Source organism: Lissotriton helveticus, chromosome 3_2, assembly GCF_964261635.1.
Source record: "Lissotriton helveticus chromosome 3_2, aLisHel1.1, whole genome shotgun sequence".
NCBI classification, from domain to species: Eukaryota; Metazoa; Chordata; class Amphibia; order Caudata; family Salamandridae; genus Lissotriton; species Lissotriton helveticus.
Genome location: NC_136062.1, coordinates 175233282 through 175253265, shown reverse-complemented (window position 1 = coordinate 175253265; position 19984 = coordinate 175233282). Strand labels below are relative to the sequence as shown.

Sequence of the window (19984 nt, the reverse complement as noted above, 5' to 3'; positions counted from 1 at the left end):
GCTCCGTCCATCACCACCCCCTTTTGTACCGCTTTGTTCGCCATAAGTTGGCAGGGTATGCTCAGATGTGAGTCCCTTGCTCACTTTGCCACTGGATTCAAGCAAGCCGGGCTGAAGACGGCTGAAATGCCAGAAACCGGTCCTCGGAAGCTTGTTTCCGGTCCAGGGAAGGCATGGCTTGGCAGTTCGGGCTGGACTGTTCCCATGAGGCACAGGGTCAGACTGATTTGCATATGGTCATGTCTGAACTGGGGTGGCAGAGTGGGCTAAAGAACGGTGATGGATTATACCCAGATCTGTTGACTGGTTATGAGTGTTTGATTGGTTCAGATGCTCCGTGCATCACCACCCCCTTTTCTACCGCTTTGTTTGCCATAAGTTGGCAGGGTATGCTCAGACGTGAGTCCCTTGCTCACTTTGACACTGTATTCAAGCAAGCCGGGCTGAAGACGGCTGAAATGCCAGAAACCGGTCCTCGGAAGCTTGGTTCCGGTCCAGGGAAGGCATGGCTTGGCAGTTCGGGCTGGACTGTTCCCATGAGGCACAGGGTCAGACTGATTTGCATATGGTCCTGTCTGAACTGGGGTGGCAGAGTGGGCTAAAGAACGGTGATGGATTATACCCAGATCTGTTGACTGGGTGTGAGTGTTTGATTGGTTCAGATGCTCCGTCCATCACCACCCCCTTTTGTACCACTTTGTTCGCCATAAGTTGGCAGGTTATGCTCAGACGTGAGTCCCTTGCTCACTTTGCCACTGGATTCAAGCAAGCCGGGCTGAAGACGGCTAAAATGCCAGAAACCGGTCCTAGGAAGCTTGTTTCCGGTCCAGGGAAGGCATGGCTTGGCAGTTCGGGCTGGACTGTTCCCATGAGGCACAGGGTCAGACTGATTTGCATATGGTCATGTCTGAACTGGGGTGACAGAGTGGGCTAAAGAACAGTTATGGATTATACCCAGATCTGTTGACTGGGTGTGAGTGTTTGATTGGTTCAGATGGTCCGTCCATCACCACCCCCTTTTGTATCGCTTTGTTTGCCATAAGTTGGCAGGGTATGCTCAGACGTGAGTCCCTTGCTCACTTTGCCACTGGATTCAAGCAACCCGGGCTGAAGACGGCTGAAATGCCAGAAACCGGTCCTCGGAAGCTTGTTTCCGGTCCAGGGAAGGCATGGCTTGGCAGTTCGGGCTGGACTGTTCCCATGAGGCACAGGGTCAGACTGATTTGCATATGGCCATGTCTGAACTGGGGTGGCAGAGTGGGCTAAAGAACGGTGATGGATTATACCCAGATCTGTTGACTGGGTGTGAGTGTTTGATTGGTTCAGATGCTCCGTCCATCACCACCCCCTTTTGTACCGCTTTGTTCGCCATAAGTTGGCAGGGTATGCTCAGACGTGAGTCCCTTGCTCACTTTGCCACTGGATTCAAGCAAGCCGGGCTGAAGACGGTTGAAATGCCAGAAACCGGAAGCTTGTTTCCGGTCCAGGGAAGGCATGGCTTGGCAGTTCGGGCTAGACTGTTCCCATGAGGCACAGGGTCAGACTGATTTGCATATGGTCATGTCTGAACTGGGGTGGCAGAGTGGGCTAAAGAACGGTGATGGATTATACCCAGATCTGTTGACTGGGTGTGAGTGTTTGGTTCAGATGCTCCGTCCATCACCACCCCCTTTTGTACCGCTTTGTTCGCCATAAGTTGGCAGGGTATGCTCAGATGTGAGTCCCTTGCTCACTTTGCCACGGGATTCAAGCAAGCCGGGCTGAAGACGGCTGAAATGCCAGAAACCGGTCCTCGGAAGCTTGTTTCCGGTCCAGGGAAGGCATGGCTTGGCAGTTCGGGCTGGACTGTTCCCATGAGGCACAGGGTCAGACTGATTTGCATATGGTCATGTCTGAACTGGGGTGGCAGAGTGGGCTAAAGAACGGTGATGGATTATACCCAGATCTGTTGACTGGGTATGAGTGTTTGATTGGTTCAGATGCTCCGCGCATCACCACCCCCTTTTCTACCGCTTTGTTCGCCATAAGTTGGCAGGGTATGCTCAGACGTGAGTCCCTTGCTCACTTTGCCACTGGATTCAAGCAAGCCGGGCTGAAGACGGCTGAAATGCCAGAAACCGGTCCTCGGAAGCTTGTTTCCGGTCCAGGGAAGGCATGGCTTGGCAGTTCGGGCTGGACTGTTCCCATGAGGCACAGGGTCAGACTGATTTGCATATGGTCATGTCTGAACTGGGGTGGCAGAGTGGGCTAAAGAACGGTGATGGATTATACCCAGATCTGTTGACTGGGTGTGAGTGTTTGATTGGTTCAGATGCTCCGTCCATCACCACCCCCTTTTGTACCGCTTTGTTCGCCATAAGTTGGCAGGGTATGCTCCGACGTGAGTCCCTTGCTCACTTTGCCACTAGATTCAAGCAAGCCGGGCTGAAGACGTCTGAAATGCCAGAAACCGGTCCTCGGAAGCTTGTTTCATGTCCAGGGAAGGCATGGCTTGGCAGTTCGGGCTGGACTGTTCCCATGAGGTACAGGGTCAGACCGATTTGCATATGGTCATGTATGAACTGGGGTGGCAGAGTGGGCTACAGAACGGTGATGGATTATACCCAGATCTGTTGACTGGGTGTGAGTGTTTGGTTCAGATGCTCCGTCCATCACCACCCCCTTTTGTACCGCTTTGTTCGCCATAAGTTGGCAGGGTATGCTCAGACGTGAGTCCCTTGCTCAGTTTGCCACTGGATTCAAGCAAGCCGGGCTGAAGACGGCTGAAATGCCAGAAACCGGTCCTCGGAAGCTTGTTTCCGGTCCAGGGAAGGCATGGCTTGGCAGTTCGGGCTGGACTGTTCCCATGAGGCATAGGGTCAGACTGATTGGCATATGGTCATGTCTGAACTGGGGTGGCAGAGTGGGCTAAAGAACAGTGATGGATTATACCCAGATCTGTTGACTGGGTGTGAGTGTTTGATTGGTTCAGATGGTCCGTCCATCACCACCCCCTTTTGTACCGCTTTGTTCGCCATAAGTTGGCAGGGTATGCTCAGATGTGAGTCCCTTGCTCACTTTGCCACTGGATTCAAGCAACCTGGGCTGAAGACGGCTGAAATGCCAGAAACCGGTCCTCGGAAGCTCGTTTCCTGTCCAGGGAAGGCATGGCTTGGCAGTTCGGGCTGGACTGTTCCCATGAGGCACAGGGTCAGACTGATTTGCATATGGTCATGTCTGAACTGGGGTGGCAGAGTGGGCTAAAGAACGGTGATGGATTATACCCAGATCTGTTGACTGGGTGTGAGTGTTTGATTGGTTCAGATGCTCCGTCCATCACCACCCCCTTTTGTACCGCTTTGTTCGCCATAAGTTGGCAGGGTATGCTCAGACGTGAGTCCTTTGCTCACTTTGCCACTGGATTCAAGCAAGCCGGGCTGAAGACGGCTGAAATGCCAGAAACCGGTCCTCGGAAGCTTGTTTCCGGTCCAGGGAAGGCATGGCTTGGCAGTTCGGGCTGGACTGTTCCCATGAGGCACAGGGTCAGACTGATTTGCACATGGTCATGTCTGAACTGGGGTGGGAGAGTGGGCTAAAGAACGGTGATGAATTATACCCAGATCTGTTGACTGGGTGTGAGTGTTTGATTGGTTCAGATGCTCCGTCCATCACCACCCCCTTCTGTACCACTTTGTTCGCCATAAGTTGGCAGGGTATGCTCAGACGTGAGTCCCTTGCTCACTTTGCCACTGGATTCAAGCAAGCCGGGCTGAAGACGGCTGAAATGCCAGAAACCGGTCCTCGGAAGCTTGTTTCCGGTCCAGGGAAGGCATGGCTTGGCAGTTCGGGTTTTTGAACACTTGGAGCCGGGCTGGTTTTATTTATCTCCGGATTTGGGCTCTTATACATAACTTGTTGCAAGATCTGACACAAACCGTTTTTCGGCACTGGCTGGATTGACTTGGACGCTTATGCCTTGAAAAACTCTTAGTAAAAGACGAAACACGTGTCGGCTACCATGTGCTGGGAATATTTTAAAGAAACTCTTTACACAGCTTGAATAAAGTCTGCTGAACAGCAAGAATAACGTTTTGTCTGGAGGTCCGATTCTGATCAATGTTGTTGTGTCTTGTCCACTTTTGAGTATAGGGATATATAGTGTAGGTCCCAAGAATTTTGATATTTACGGTTTATGATCAATATTTGACTTAAAGGAGCGCTGCTAGAGTCTCATTATTGTCATATAAGTTGTTGCGCACTGGTGTGTGCTAAAAAACATCTTTAGGTGGAAGGTGTTTGGGGTTGAACGAGCACCTGTTTGTATAGTTCTATTAAGGTATTTTGACTTTCTCACGCTAAATTTATTACTGACTATAGTGTGTTATTGAACGTGAGGACATTCCCTTTTGAGGGATCATTACCACGCTTGTTTTTTTGGCTGCATGCGGACACGTTGTTGACCTGTGTGAGAAGACTGCCTTGCGACGCTTGGAGCGGTTGATGGTAGAGGCGATCATGCACAACAACGAAGTGAGGTACCCATCACATACTACGATCCAACACTACACTGGGATGCACGTAGGGGATTAACAACAGTGTGTGCCGTCTCCCTGCATCACATACAGGATGATGTTGGGCTGGCAGTACGCTGAGGAGGGTGAGGCCCCTGTGCTACACCGAACTTGTGTTGCGTGAGTGCTGCAATGTCCCGCCTAAGGGGGCCCTGCTGCATCAACTGCATCTGGAGGCACACCAGCAAACTAGACGGTGACTGCTGCACCCAGCCTAGTGAAATCACACCTGGCTGATGATCCTGCTGGCTGAGTCACAGATTTGGAGAGATTGCAGTGCATTGCCGAACTTCAAGGACAAGGCATTGCCATCACCTTCAGAGGCACACTCCGACTGACCAAGCACTCTAATGACCCAAGGGTGACCATGGATCACCTCAACTCCCAGATCAGGACCAAGCCCATGCACCCTCATGTCCCCCATTCTCAAATACCATTGTTGACCTCATTGCTCCCCAGGGTCTCCCATCCACCAACAACATCATACTCAGTTATCTCAAGTTTCATCTGGACAACCCCAGTGAGAAGAACAACACCGCCTTCTGGGGAAGGTCCCCAACATCAGATGCAAGCAGCAGCTCACCTCAACAGGCCACATAGCAGGACACAACATCGAGCACGTCACCGCCGCAAGCAGGAGCTGCAACTTCAGCAACAACACCGGACTCTCCTGGACCAACCATCATTGTATACATCGCGTCTTCACATTGCCCACCAGACGCCAACGCCATCATTGCAACCCCTCGCAGCTGGATCAAGGCCACGTAGGATGTATCGTCAACTCTCTCAGCACCAACACTCCACCACTGCTTCCAAACGATGACACCGCAGCGCACAACCACCAACAATGGATCTCCAACAGTGCCGTCATTCGGGCACCCCTCTTGAACGGCACTGCATCAGTATCTTCTGCCTGCCTGAAGGAAGGCGTGATGATGACTCAGTGCCACAGGGATAGGCTGGCCCCATGCATTGCAGAAGTTCCGTCATGGTTGTGACACAACTGCAGCAATGCATAACTTTAGCACAGACAGATAGGTCAGGATTCCTGACATAACTGTCATTACTTGCATCATGCAGCGCTGTTCGGATAGTACAAAAGGGGGTGGTGATGGACGGAGCATCTGAACCAATCAAACACTCAAACACTCACACCCAGTCAACAGATCTGGGTTTAATCCATCACCGTTCTTTAGCCCACTCTGCCACCCCAGTTCAGACAAGGCCATATGCAAATCAGTCTGACCCTGTGCCTCGTGGGAACAGTCCAGCCCGAACTGCCAAGCCATGCCTTCCCTGGACCGGAAACAAGCTTCCGAGGATCGGTTTCTGGCATATGGCCATGTCTGAACTGGGGTGGTGTGGAGTGCAAAAAAACAAAAACAATGGATTTAGGCCCAGATCTCTGTACTGGAGTGAATGTATGACATTGTTCTGCATTCTGTCCATCAACTGTTGTTTTTGCATTTGTCACCCCGAGTGGGATGGGTATGCTCAGACGTGAATCCCATGCTCTCCACACCACTGGAGTCAAGCTATCCTGCCTGAAGACGGCCGATAGCCAGAAACCGGTCCTAGGATTCTTGATTCTGGTCCAGGAAAGACATGGTTTGGCAGTTCAGGCTGGACTGTTCCCATGAGGCACAGGGTCAAGGGTTATTTGTATATGGCCATGTCTGAACTGGGGTGGTGTGGAGTGCAAAAAAACAATGGATTGAGGCCCAGATCTCTGTACTGGGGTGAATGTATGACATTGTTCTGCATTCTGTCCATCAACTGTTGTTTTTGCATTTGTCACCCCGAGTGGGGTGGGTATGCTCAGACGTGAGTCCCATGCTCTCCACACCACTGGAGTCAAGCTATCCTGGCTGAAGACGGCTGATAGCCAGAAACCGGTCCTAGGATGCTTGATTCCGGTCCAGGAAAGACATGGCTTGGCAGTTTGGGCTGGACTGTTCCCATGAGGCACAGGGTCAAGGCTGATTTGCATATGGCCATGTCTGAACTGGGGTGGTGTGGAGTGCAAAAAACCGATGAATTTAGGCCCAGATCTCTGTACTGGGGTGAATGTATGACATTTTTCTGCCTTTTGTCCATCAACTGTTGTTTTTGCATTTGTCACACCGAGTGGAATGGGTATGCTCAGACGTGAGTCCCATGCTCTCCACACCACTGGAATCAAGATAGCCTGGCTGAAGATGGCTGATAGCCAGAAACCGGTCCTAGGATGCTTGATTCCGGTCCAGGAAAGACATGGCTTGGCAGGTCGGGCTGGACTGTTCCCATGAGGCACAGTGTCAAGGCTGATTTACATATGGCCATGTCTGAACTGGGGTGGTGTGGAGTGCAAAAAAACGATGGATTTAGGCCCAGATCTCTGTACTGGGGTGAATGTATGACATTGTTCTGCATTCTGTCCATCAACTATTGTTTTTGCATTTGTCACCCCGAGTGGGATGGGTATGCTCAGACGTGAGTCCCATGCTCTCCACACCACTGGAGTCAAGCTATCCTGGCTGAAGACGGATGATAGCCAGAAACTGGTCTTAGGATGCTTGATTCCGGTCCAGGAAAGACATGGCTTGGCAGTTCGGGCTCGACTGTTCCCATGAGGCACAGGGTCAAGGCTGATTTGCATATGGCCATGTCTGAACTGGGGTGGTGTGTAGTGCAAAAAAACGATGGATTTAGGCCCAGATCTTTGTACTGTGGTGAATGTATGACATTGTTCTACATTCTGTCCATAAACTGTTGTTTTTGCATTTATCACTTTGAGTGGGATGGGTATGCTCAGACGTGAGTCCCATGCTCTCCACACCACTGGAGTCAAGCTATCCTGGCTGAAGACGGCTGATAGCCAGAAACTGATCCTAGGATGCTTGATTCCAGTCCAGGAAAGACATGGCTTGGCAGTTCGGGCTGGACTGTTCCCATGAGGCACAGGGTCAAGGCTGATTTGCATATGGCCATGTCTGAACTGGGGTGGTGTGGAGTGCAAAAAACGATGGATTTAGGCCCAGATCTCTGTACTGGGTGAATGTATGACATTGTTCTGCATTCTGTCCATCAATTGTTGTTTTTGCATTTGTCACCCCGAATGGGATGGGTATGCTCGGACGTGAATCCCATGCTCTCCATACCACTGGAGTCAAGCTATCCTGGCTGAAGACGGCTGATAGCCAGAAACCGGTCCTAGGATGCTTGATTCCGGTCCAGGAAAAATATGGCTTGGCAGTTCGGGCTGGACTGTTCGCATGAGGCACAGGGTCAAGGCTGATTTGCATATGGCAATGTCTGAACTGGGGTGGTGCGGAGTGCAAAAAAACTATGGATTTAGGCCCAGATCTCTGTACTGGGGTGAATGTATGACATTGTTCTGCATTCTGTCCATCAACTATTGTTTTTGCATTTGTCACCCCGAGTGGGATGGGTATGCTCAGACGTGAGTCCCATGCTCTCCACACCACTGGAGTCAAGCTATCCTGGCTGAAGACGGCTGATAGCCAGAAACTGGTCCTAGGATGCTTGATTCCGATCCACGAAAGACATGGCTTGGCAGTTCGGGCTGGACTGTTCCCATGAGGCACAGGGTCAAGGCTGATTTGCATATGGCCATGTCTGAACTGGGGTGGTGTGGAGTGCAAAAAAACGATGGATTTAGGCCTAGATCTCTGTACTGGGGTGAATGTATGACATTGTTCTGCATTCTGTCTATCAACTGTTGTTTTTGCAACGGACTGTTCCCATGAGGCACAGGGTCAAGGCTGATTTGCATATGGCCATCTCTGAACTGGGGTGGTGTGGAGTGCAAAAAAACGATGGATTTAGGCCCAGATCTCTGTACTGGGGTGAATGTATGACATTGTTCTGCATTCTGTCCATCAGCTGTTGCTTTTGCGTTCGGTCAGTATAGCGCATACATGCTGTCGCTAGAAGGGCGTACTAAGAAGTGTTGCAACGCAGTCTTGTCGCAACGCTGCAACACTTTTAATGACTGGGGCACAAGAATGCCCACTATCTCATTGATGGTGCGCAGTCCTGCCCTGTCATTTTGTGCCAGGGCAATGCAGCAACATTGCTTGCAGCGCAGTCCAGCAATAAACCCTGCAGAAATGCAGCCCCAATGGTTATCTCCATTTTAAGACCTGATTTTTTTTGGTCGTAACAAACTGCCTCTAGTTGCAGTTATAGCCACTTTTTTGGGTCATCTTAAAATAAGTGAATTGTGAATAGGGTAATGTTGGGTTAACATCAGATTTTGCAAGGGAACGCCTCCCTTGCATATCATAAGCGTTATTTGACGCTGACAGAAGTGGAGTTGTTTAAAAGTGTAGTTTTCACCTAAAAGCTGTCGCTAACTGCTGTTAGCGACAGTTTGTGACTTGTGCGATAAAAATATTGCCGCTTTATCAGCATAAAAGTGCCGCTAAAGCGACGATATTGCCTTGTGATTATGCCCATAGTTCTGCTATATGGGTGTGTATTTGATGGCATCCCTGTGAAGATAACAATCCAAATAAAACATTGAACACACATTTCCCTTCGACATCAGGTGCTTCGTCAAATATAACACTGAACTTCTGATCTTCCAATTGTTTTTTCAGATCGTCCTTAGCTCCTGCACATCTCTCTGGGAGATAACGTTCTTGAAGCTGATGACTTCCGGGCATCGCTCCACTACTCCATCAATCTGTACTCGCTTGTGGAGAAACGTGTGCAATGCAGGTTGGTCAGTTTTGCTCCATGATATGTTGAGTGCTGTGCAGATGTTGATCTATTCTCTTATTATTCCCTAGTTCAAGGCACTGGCAGTTGTACACTTTGTGAAAAGGAAGTTCACAGTCATCTGACGGGCATGTTTCAGTTAAGAGTGAGCTTATGAAGCATCTGTGCTCCAAGTGTTTTTGGGATTGGACATGCATATCCATAATGTTCTTTCAGACATGGTCCACCCCCATTTTACACGCAGAGCAAAACAGCACTTTGCTATCAGCAAGCATCACGTCACTGTACTCTCTGGCCCAATCGGCTGCTGTTATTTGGGTAGCCATATATGATCGATTTTTAACAACCATCACAAGCGTCATAAACTTCTCCATCCTGCTTTTGTTGTGGTGGTTCGTTGCTCCCTAGGAAGTCCGAAGATCTTACAGTGAGGTGGTACACTTGTCAGCCTTCTAGGCAAATATGAGTCATCTTTGGGGGTTGTGGCGCTGTCACTTGACTCACCTGCAAATATAGTTAGTGTTGTTTCATGTAATCCAAAGGAAAATAGGCAACTTAATTGTTGAACAGAAAGTAAAGAAAATTTTGGGAAGCAGTGATTTAAAAAATGCACTATACTCTGTTCTGAAGCACTTGCTAATAAAGAAAACAAGCATTGGCATAGCCAAAAAGTCTCGGTTTTAGGACCTTATAAGTATTTAGTTATGCAGCACAATATCCTTGGTGCAATAACATCAACTATTGCATGGCTAAACGCTTATAAGTTCCAAAGGTGAGACCTATTGGCTATGGCAATGCTTGTTTTAATTAGTCTTACATTTTATTTCTATGTGCCTTTTCCCATCAAACCTTCATAAACATTAATCTACAAAGGAGTGCTACAGTGTCTAAACTTACCAACAGAGGCACTGCTATTCAGCATCAGTGCAGCACTACATCGGTATAACTTTAGCAAAACATTAACTCAGCATCGCTGCTCACTCCACCGCACCTAAGCACCAATACAGCACCACCACCTCAGTATCACTAAGCATGATAGCTTAAAAACATTGCCAAAGCCAATTGCTCTGGCTAAACACTTATAAGTAATAAAGATACTGCCAAACACGGCAGTAGTCACTTAGCACTGTTCTAGAAATGGTCCAGAAAGACCCCCCAATACTGTTCAAAAGTTAATCCAACATTAATACAAACTCAAACAATGCAATAAAACATATAATACTCTTTTTATATAGGCAAGACAATTTTTTATATGTATTGGCACATGATGTGCTATGTTCCGTGAATTGATAATATTACATGAAAAACTCAAGATCAATAAATCATATTGTCATTACATCATGAACAACATGCATAGATACACGACAAACAGTCAATAATATCCAAATGAATTAAAATGTTGTATAAACAAGAAGTTCAAAACAGCCCGATGCATTTCGGGACAATGGCATCCCTTCGTCAGGGGCAACCTGTAAAAGGAAAAGTGAAAATCACAATTAACAAAGTAACATGGTAATCTAATGAGCACTTATAACAGACTACAGCATGGTGATACCATATCATCAAAACTTTAAGGGTGTTGAGACCCAAAAAGTGTTTGACAATGATCATACAGGTGCATTATGCCAATGAAAAAGAAGAAAGGGAGAAAATCACCCATGTGTTCAAAAAGAATGTATCACGATGAAAGCCACCATCTGCGATATCTTCAAAGATAGATGTGATACTGTAACTACTAAATGGGAAAGGTCACATATGCAAGACTATTAGCTATGCCAATGCTTGTTTATTTTTTACCTGCCCGGTTCGGGTGTCATTTTAAGGTTCGGCAATTTAGTAAAAAGATCTTGAAAGGTGTTGAGTTTGTTATTTGCTGTTTGTGGCATTGGGTGACGTTTTTTCCCATTCTGCTTGATGTGCCATCATGGGACAATTCTATTACATTCAGTATGTGTTTAGGCGGTCATGTACTGTGGCATGTTTATTTTAGGCCTGTGCTACAGATTTGGAATTGCTTTTACCTGCTCCTCTTCGTGGATTATTCCTATATTAGCTACAAGGCTCAATGGTTAGGTGCTAGGCTGATGATTCCTGACTTACACTTTGTTGGTTATGGAATATGCCCTCCGTGTCAACATAGGTGCACTCATCTCTGGGTAAGTTTAACTCAGGTGAACAGGAATATATAATCAGCATTGGTAAAACCAATCAGTCTGATTATTTTAAAGGACAAAGTGCTTGTCCATTGATTGATTGGTGAGTTTGTGTGTCTATTGAGTGTTTGCGTGATTGGGTGAATATGAGAATAAGTCAGTGGTTGGGGCATGAGTGAGTGAGTGAGTGGATGGACGAATGAGTAAGTGACATGGCTATGTAACTGCACGCATGAATGTTTGCGTAATGAGAGCAAAGATGGATGGGAGACTAGATGAAAGGGTGAGTACATAACTGGACGCAAAGAAGTTAGAGCAATCTTTGAGGCTGGACCTTCGTAAAGCAGCAGTGAACTGAGAGGCTACACAGGCCCAATCTGAAATGTCACTGTGTCTGACCATATTGTCTGTCTGTAGCTTAGTTACTCTACACGAACCATAGACCTCACTGAACACTGAACAGAATTGTTCTAACAAAGTGCCCATCTCTGAATACAGCACAGAAGTCTGCCAACAGAATTGGGAAGATTACTGAAATATAGTGTAACACAGAGCCATATTTCCAAAATATGGCCTTCTGTTACTTTCTTCACCTGCAATGGAGCGGAAACAGGCTGACTAGCACTGTGTAGCAGAGGTGTGTGCATGTTCTTACAGTTCTTGCAGTTCTTACATGATCTTGCAGTTTTTAGGGAAAGAGCACTGGCACTAGTGCCTGTTTAGCAGATTCCCATTGCACATTTAGTCAAGATCATCAGTACCAGTAGCAAAAAGTGGGGGGTGACCATATCATAAAGGGGCACTTTACTGCAATTGTAACTAAACGTGTGCTCTTCTTATCACTGTCTCCTCACCTGCTCTCACCACCCAACTCCTAACATAAGCCCTGCTTGATCAACGAAACCTCTGATATCTGCCTCCTCCACCACTTGTTATAACAATAGCTTCTCCTCTGATTTTTCATATCATCTTTAAGCCACTGCGTCCAAATGGGAAGGTCCCCTTCATGGTCTACTGGCAGGTACACCCGACCTGGGTGCCTACCTGCATGTGAAACTAGTATCCTGATTTTCTGTTTGGACCAAATATCATGCTAATCTAGAGTGTGCACAGAGGCTTAGTCCCTGGTAATGGGAGGTCCAGGCCCTGCTTTCTGTCTGTGACCTGGCACGGTGAATAACACATGTATTTACAGTAGGCATAGGACTACAGTCCATGCCCAGGGTGAGATACAAAGCGGCAGTGGCAGCATACAGAGTTTCTTTTGTTGCGTTTCACTATGGTGAATAAACCCATCACAAATACCTTAAAGGACACACAGTAAAAGGCAGACTTAGTTTCAATGCCGTCGGCCAGGCAGAATGTATGTTGTCAATAAGATTCATCTGCAATTTGTTCTGCCTTGTAGTTTTAAGTACATTTTAAATCTTTTAAACATTTATGCTGCCCGTGACTGCAGTGAAAACAAGCATTTACAATGCAACGGTCTCGCCTTTGCAAAAGTTAGAGCCATTGGCATTGTAAATGACAAACTTTTTATTTATGTGTTGGTTTTGAAAACAGATAAATAAATGGCATTGTCATTTACAATGCCAATAGCGTAATCTCTCGCAAATGCGAGACCTATTGCATTTGCACATACACACACACACACACACACACACGCACACACACACACACACAAACACACACACACAAAGGCACACACATGCACCCACAGAGCCACACACACACACAGAGCCACACACACACACACACACACACACAGAGCCACACACACACACACAGAGCCACACACAGAGCCACACACACACACACACACACACTCACACACACAGAGAGCCACACACATGCAGAGGGTTGTATGACGATCCATCGAAAAGCAACACATCGCGGCCGTTCGCATCGCGGCCAATACATCGCACTGACAGTTACATTGTCAATTTTGTCATCGCACGTCGTTGCAACGGAAATGCGGCCGCGGCCTAGGATCGCGTATCACATCGGCGACATTACATCGCGCGACGTGACAACGCGATGTTTCACCAAGTTACAAATCTTGGCAGCCAATAGTTTGTTCTGGGGGGGGCGGCGGGGGGGGGGTTGGGTGGTATATATTGTGTTGCCCACCGTTTTTCCGCCATTTGTGCCCGTATCCGTACCCTGTGGACAGCCTTTTGAATCAAAAATACTTGGCCCACGTTGTATTTATTTGCGCCATCGGATAAATATCGGTCAGGTCCTCCTGGCACCGCCGCTTGTTGCGGCTGACTATCTCCTTGACTTTGGCGGTCGTGTCGGGGAAGGCTGGTCGAGAGAAGGCCGGGAGGGATAGGGGTGGGACGCGACACGTCCATCTCGGAGTGATTTGAGTGTTTTTCTGGTGCACAGCAAATTCAAAATGCCTTTGCCAAGTGACCGCAGATGATGCGCTTAATACACTGAAGGCGCTGTGCGCCGCTCACCGTGGCATCGTAGTCCAGGCGCTTCATGAAGTGCGCGGCCTCCGCACCCTTGTAGTAGTTGAACCAGACGGTGCCCTGGTACTGGTCTCCTGTGTCCAGAAGCAGCACATGTTCCTCGCTGGCACGCAGCTCCCGCACCTTGGTCAGCCTGCGGGCCACTCCGCCATAGCAGCCTTGCTGCGGCTTGGTGCACTTTCCGGAGTCGCGGCTGGTCTGGTCGAGAGAAGGCCGGGAGGGATAGGGGTGGGGGGTGGTGCTGTTGTCTTTTCTGCAGGGTGGCAGTGGGTGGGGAGCGGGTTCGGCCTCCTCCGCTCGGGGGGTGCAATCCTGTCCTCCCGCGCCGGGACGGCATCTGAAGTGTCTGGTGCAATAATTCAATTACTTAAAAGGACAGAGCAGAGATAATGTGACACGAGATAGGTGATGCATGTGCACTGCACTGACAAAAACACGCTGGTGCGCCGTCCACAGAATAATTTACAGATGGTTTGGTGTACACTGCGCCCATTTGTGTAATGCATGCTCTTTGCCTTTAATAGGATAAACGAAGTGCCATGGCAACCGCTTGGGGTTAAACGCACTCAAGGCCTCATTATGAAATTACGTAGCAGCAATGACTTGAAATACATATGTGCATATGTGGATTTGTATCCTCTAAAAGTATGCCTTCGACCAATGTATTGCGTCTTTTTTCTTGTGTGTGCGTGTAAGTAATATTTTCAGCGGAATACATTACAATCTTAAAGGCAAATAAAAGGATGGAATAAAACGTCAGTATAATTTCTGCATGTATTTTATTCGATACTAAAGATATAAAACAAAAACGTGTTTTTGGTGTTTAACAAATAAAAATGTACATACGTGATTATTGTGTTTTTTTCTAAGTGACATAACATATCACCTTGGTTTATGTTGTTGCATGACACCCATCCTCCAGCACCCACCCATCCAGCCATCCATCCCTCCCTCCATACATCCACCCATCCCACCCATCCATACACCCATCCCACCCACCCCACCCATCCATCCATCCCTCCCACCCATCCATCCATCCATCCCACCCATGCATCCATCCATCCATCCAGCCATATATTAATGTATATGTTCGTATGCGGGCGCGAACCGTGGCATCCATCCATCCATCCAGCCATGCATCCATCCATCCATCCATCCAGCCATCCATCCATATATTAATGTATGTGTTCATCCATCCATCCATCCATCCCACCCATCCCACCCATCCATACATCCATCCAGCCATGCATCCATCCAGCCATCCATCCATCCATCCATCCAGCCATATATTAATGTATATTTTCGTATGCGGGCGCGAACCGTGCCATCCATCCATCCAGCCATGCATCCATCCATCCAGCCATCCATCCAGCCATATATTAATGTATATGTTCAACCATCCATCCATCCATCCCACCCATCCATCCATCCAGTCATGCATCCATCCATCCATCCAGCCATATATTAATGTATATGTTCGTATGCGTGCGCGAACCGTGTCTGTCTGCACCAAAGTCTGTCAATGTTTCCGTTAGTCCACCTATTGTTGTAGTTTCATTGTGCGCATATTGCAAATACTTCAATAAACATTACTAAAAGATGTAGTAAACATAGTTCTTATGCGCTAAATAAACATTGTTCATATGCGGGTCATATGCGCTGCTTCCGGTTTTAATGAATCTTACCTAAATAAACATTGTCACCACCATTAGTAAAATAAAATACTTAAATAAACATTACTAAAATCATTTCCGGCGCAGTGTCATAACTAAAATAAAATCCTTAAATAAACACATGGTCAGCGACTAGCTGCCGCCTCCCCCCCAATCCGGCACCCAACACCCAGGAACGTGGACACGAGACGTGTTTTACTCTTTGGAAGGCGGGCGCTAGTCGCCCGGCCGTATTTATTAAAGTATGAAATTAAAAAAGGTTTTAATTGCATAATCAACAATGAATACAAAAATCAGCAGGACATTTAGTTATACAATTGTTATCAACAAGTTTGAGAGCCTGACCTTAACAAAACTCTAATACAAGTTGTTCCTAGCTTAAACTAAACATCCTACACTTGATTTTTGTACATTTCTGGCCATATGGCAGGGTCACTACCGGTGTCAGGTCCTACAAACTGCGCCTCCCCCCTAGAAGTGCGCATGCGCAGTGTTACCCCGGGAATTGCCCGGTCTACGCCCTAAACTCCATTTACCCACTAAAGGAGGGCCCTTACTCTGCGCCGGTGGCGTCATGAGTCCACGCGCGCGGGGTGGCTACCAGCCTAAGGAAAGCGTGAACTACTCCTACCCGCGCTCCTTTGCATATTACCTTGCCCCTGGAGTACTGGGAGTGGCCCGCAGGCCCCTCCCCCCGGGCGGGAACCTCCATAGGATGATGCCCGCCCCCTCAGACCTCAAATATGTGCTCACCGATAATGACCTTACCGCATGCCCCATACCTAATAAATACGACGACCTATGGAAAAAATTCTAAAGGACAACTACACTGGCTAATAAATAACAGTATCCACGCATAGCTAAAAGGGGAAAAAAGGCCTAACGACACATGGCATAAAATTACAATTCGGTTCACTCATGTTACTCAAAATCACAATATCAACGTATAGCTACAAAGGGAAAAAGGCCTAAAGACACATATCTTCAAATACAGTTCACTTCAAACATCACTTTTCTACAAAGGGGAAAAAATCCTAACAACAGATCACAAAATACAACAACAGCCTACTCTCTCCCGCGATCTATACCTTTGAAACTTACCATTAAACCGGACATAACGCTGCTTAAACTTTGTACCAAGGGATGGTGGGTGGGAAACAAAGAAGCCCCGAACGCGGGGCACAACGTTCAGCGAGGGAGCGTCCAGGGACAAGGGGGTCTCCTGGGCGCTCCCTACCTCTTATTCCCGAGGGGCCGGGTGGCCCCTCCTATCGCCCGCCCCCCCGACCCGGAACCACTCCATTGAATCCGGGTCAGGAGGGGCGCCGGCCAATCGGCGGTGGGCCGCGCCCCCAGGGCACGCCCCCACCGTCGAAGGACACGAGGGGAAAGGGGGTGAGACGGTCGCCGCGCCGCCATGCGTGCGGGGGGGCCGAGGGCCCCCCCTTTTCACATGGTCAGCGACTAGCTGCCGCCTCCCCCCCAATCCGGCACCCAACACCCAGGAACGTGGACATGAGACGTGTTTTACTCTTTGGAAGGCGGGCGCTAGTCGCCCGGCCGTATTTATTAAAGTATGAAATTAAAAAAGGTTTTAATTGCATAATCAACAATGAATACAAAAATCAGCAGGACATTTAGTTATACAATTGTTATCAACAAGTTTGAGAGCCTGACCTTAACAAAACTCTAATACAAGTTGTTCCTAGCTTAAACTAAACATCCTACACTTGATTTTTGTACATTTCTGGCCATATGGCAGGGTCACTACCAAAATAGGGTCACTACCGGTGTCAGGTCCTACAAACTGCGCCTCCCCCCTAGAAGTGCGCATGCGCAGTGTTACCCCGGGAATTACCCGGTCTACGCCCTAAACTCCATTTACCCACTAAAGGAGGGCCCTTACTCTGCGCCGGTGGCGTCATGAGTCCACGCGCGCGGGGTGGCTACCAGCCTAAGGAAAGCGTGAACTACTCCTACCCGCGCTCCTTTGCATATTACCTTGCCCCTGGAGTACTGGGAGTGGCCCGCAGGCCCCTCCCCCCGGGCGGGAACCTCCATAGGATGATGCCCGCCCCCTCAGACCTCAAATATGTGCTCACCGATAATGACCTTACCGCCACAGGCCAGTATTGTTAACCGACGATCTGGCCTCCCCCTCTAGCCCCTGCCTAAGGACACACTCCTCCTATCCCAGCCCTCTAGCCAAGCCCAGATATTGTCAGACCATAGGACATTACCCTCTTCTGTCAAATGAACCCCGTCCTTCAAGTAATACTTGTGACCCCAGATGCACCCATGAGGTATTGACTGTAACACGGGGGTTCGAAACAACCTATCCAACCGTGTGTTGATCCTCTTTACCGAGTGATTCAACGCCCTGACCGAATGACCCCCCCGCCACTGAAGTCGAGGTATGAGTTGTGACCATAATAGTGTGCACCCGAGGCAGGTCCTAGCTATCCAACCCGCTGTTGAGATAATCTCCTCAATCAAGATGCGCCTGCCCAGTGTTGCCAAGTCGTTCTCCCCAAGGTGAAGTATCACCACTGACGGTGGAGACTGCTGGCGTGCTAACAGCCCTTGGAAGAATCCCCTAAACTCGTGAAGACACAACCCTCCTCTGCCAAAGAACGTGATATTCAACCCTAGTTGTGCCGCCCTTTCCTTCTTGTCACCTGACAGGAAGACACATTCCGCTCGCTTCACATATGAATGACCGACAATCCAGACATTGTTCTTTGTTGTTTCCTGTTCGCCGCTCCGTGCCGGTGAATATTGGCGGTGCCCGACGACAAATTCCTCCCCTGCGTAACAGGTCTGAGAAACTGTAAGAGAGCGGAAAGAGACCAAGCGTGAGTGACAAGTAATCATAGCATGTCAATCCGAACATAACGTTTATAGCAGTCTGACGACCACCTCCCAATTGTCTTCACTCTTTCCACCGGGAGGCCCCCCGCCACCGCCTCAGTTGCTGCCCCAATCCTGAAGGAATGAGATCCAAAATCTCTAGGATCAAGACCCGCTTTTGTAACCCCTATTTCGAACACTCTCCTGAATTGATACCTGGTCAAGGGGCTCCCGTCGGCGTGACAGAGCAACGCCCTGCCTGCTGAACCGACCAATAGTCCCATGAGTGATTCTACGTGCCTCACCGGGCAGCACGGGTTGGCGGGGGCCCGTTGCAGAACTATGGTGTGACCCCTAGCTTCTTGATCGGTCTTTGATTTCTGGATAATCACCCACATGGTGTCACCCCTTATCGTCACCCCAGCCTTCTGCAAGCCACCTAGTATGTCAGACTTGGATCCTGCCACAAGTTCACTAATTCTCAGTGCCCCATAAAATGCCAGGGAGAATGCCGCCCTAAAAAGAAGCACTTCCCACTCCGAGTTACAAACAATCTCCAGCATGCCCAGTAAGGCTGTTAGCCGGGCCAACCCCATGGGCTTCCTCTTATCCTTCTGATGTCCCTGAATACGGCGCCATCCCCTTAAAGCCTTGCGTATCATAAAGGTATTAGTGGGATCCCGGAAGCCCCTAGCTTGAGCGAAGAATGACACTGCTGCCCTATGTCTGGTTGCCGCTGCCACTGAGCGCCCCTCTTTGTGCATCCATTCTAAATAGGCTGCAAACCCATCCTCCTTCGCCCAAAGCACTTCCCACTGTGGCCCCAAGAAAGAACAATAAGACAGAAACGCCCCTTCGTAAGCCGTCTTGGTCCTGGGGGCTAGGCTAGCGACCACGAGGTCCTGTAATCTGGGGCACCAATCTGCCAAAGTACTGCTGGGAAGTGTGCTGGCGAGGGGTCTGCTGTGGGGAGATGTTCCCTGAAAACCTGCATTTTGAAGCGAGAAAGGGAGTCAGCAGCATTGTTTAAAACACCAGGGACATGTTTGGCTCTAAAATTAGCATTCAGTTTAAGGCACCGCAGAACAATTTCTTTGATCAGACGAAGTATGAAAGGACACCGCGCCCCCTGCTGATTGATACATTCCACCACTGTCATGTTATCTGACCAAAACACCACTGATTGGTTACATAGGTGTTCGGGCCAAACCATCAGTGCCACCCATATTGGAAAAAGTTCCAGGAAGCCAATGTTGCTGAGCAAACCCCATGTGTTCCATTCTTCTGGCCATTGTTGAGCGACCCACCTATTCCCTAGGATGGCACCAAAGCCCACACTACCGGCCGCATCAGTCCATAGTCCCAACTCCGCCGATGTCGTGAGCGGGCCGGGCCAGACCACCCTACCGTTAAAATCTTCCAGGAATGCCATCCAAATAAGCATATCCTGGCGAATTTCAGACGATAGGCGCGTGCGGTGGTGCTTTTCCCTCAGCCCCCTCATCGCGTGCGCGATGGAGCGAGAGAAGGGGCGAGCCATTGGGATGATTCTT

At 48.7% G+C, this 19984-nt stretch overlaps 1 protein-coding gene across 4 annotated transcripts in view; it reads right to left on the bottom strand.

Annotated features, from left to right (window-relative positions):
• Positions 1 to 10566: 10566 nt before the first annotated feature.
• Positions 10567 to 19984, bottom strand: part of LOC144826538 (uncharacterized) — a 1868758-nt gene continuing 1859340 nt past the window's right edge. For all 4 annotated transcript variants that reach the window (XM_078684973.1, XM_078684974.1, XM_078684975.1 and 1 more), the window contains one exon: positions 10567 to 10744. In XM_078684973.1, the coding sequence (XP_078541099.1) occupies positions 10734 to 10744 (11 nt within the window). In that variant the 3' untranslated portion in view covers positions 10567 to 10733. The remainder of the gene's footprint in view (positions 10745 to 19984) is intronic.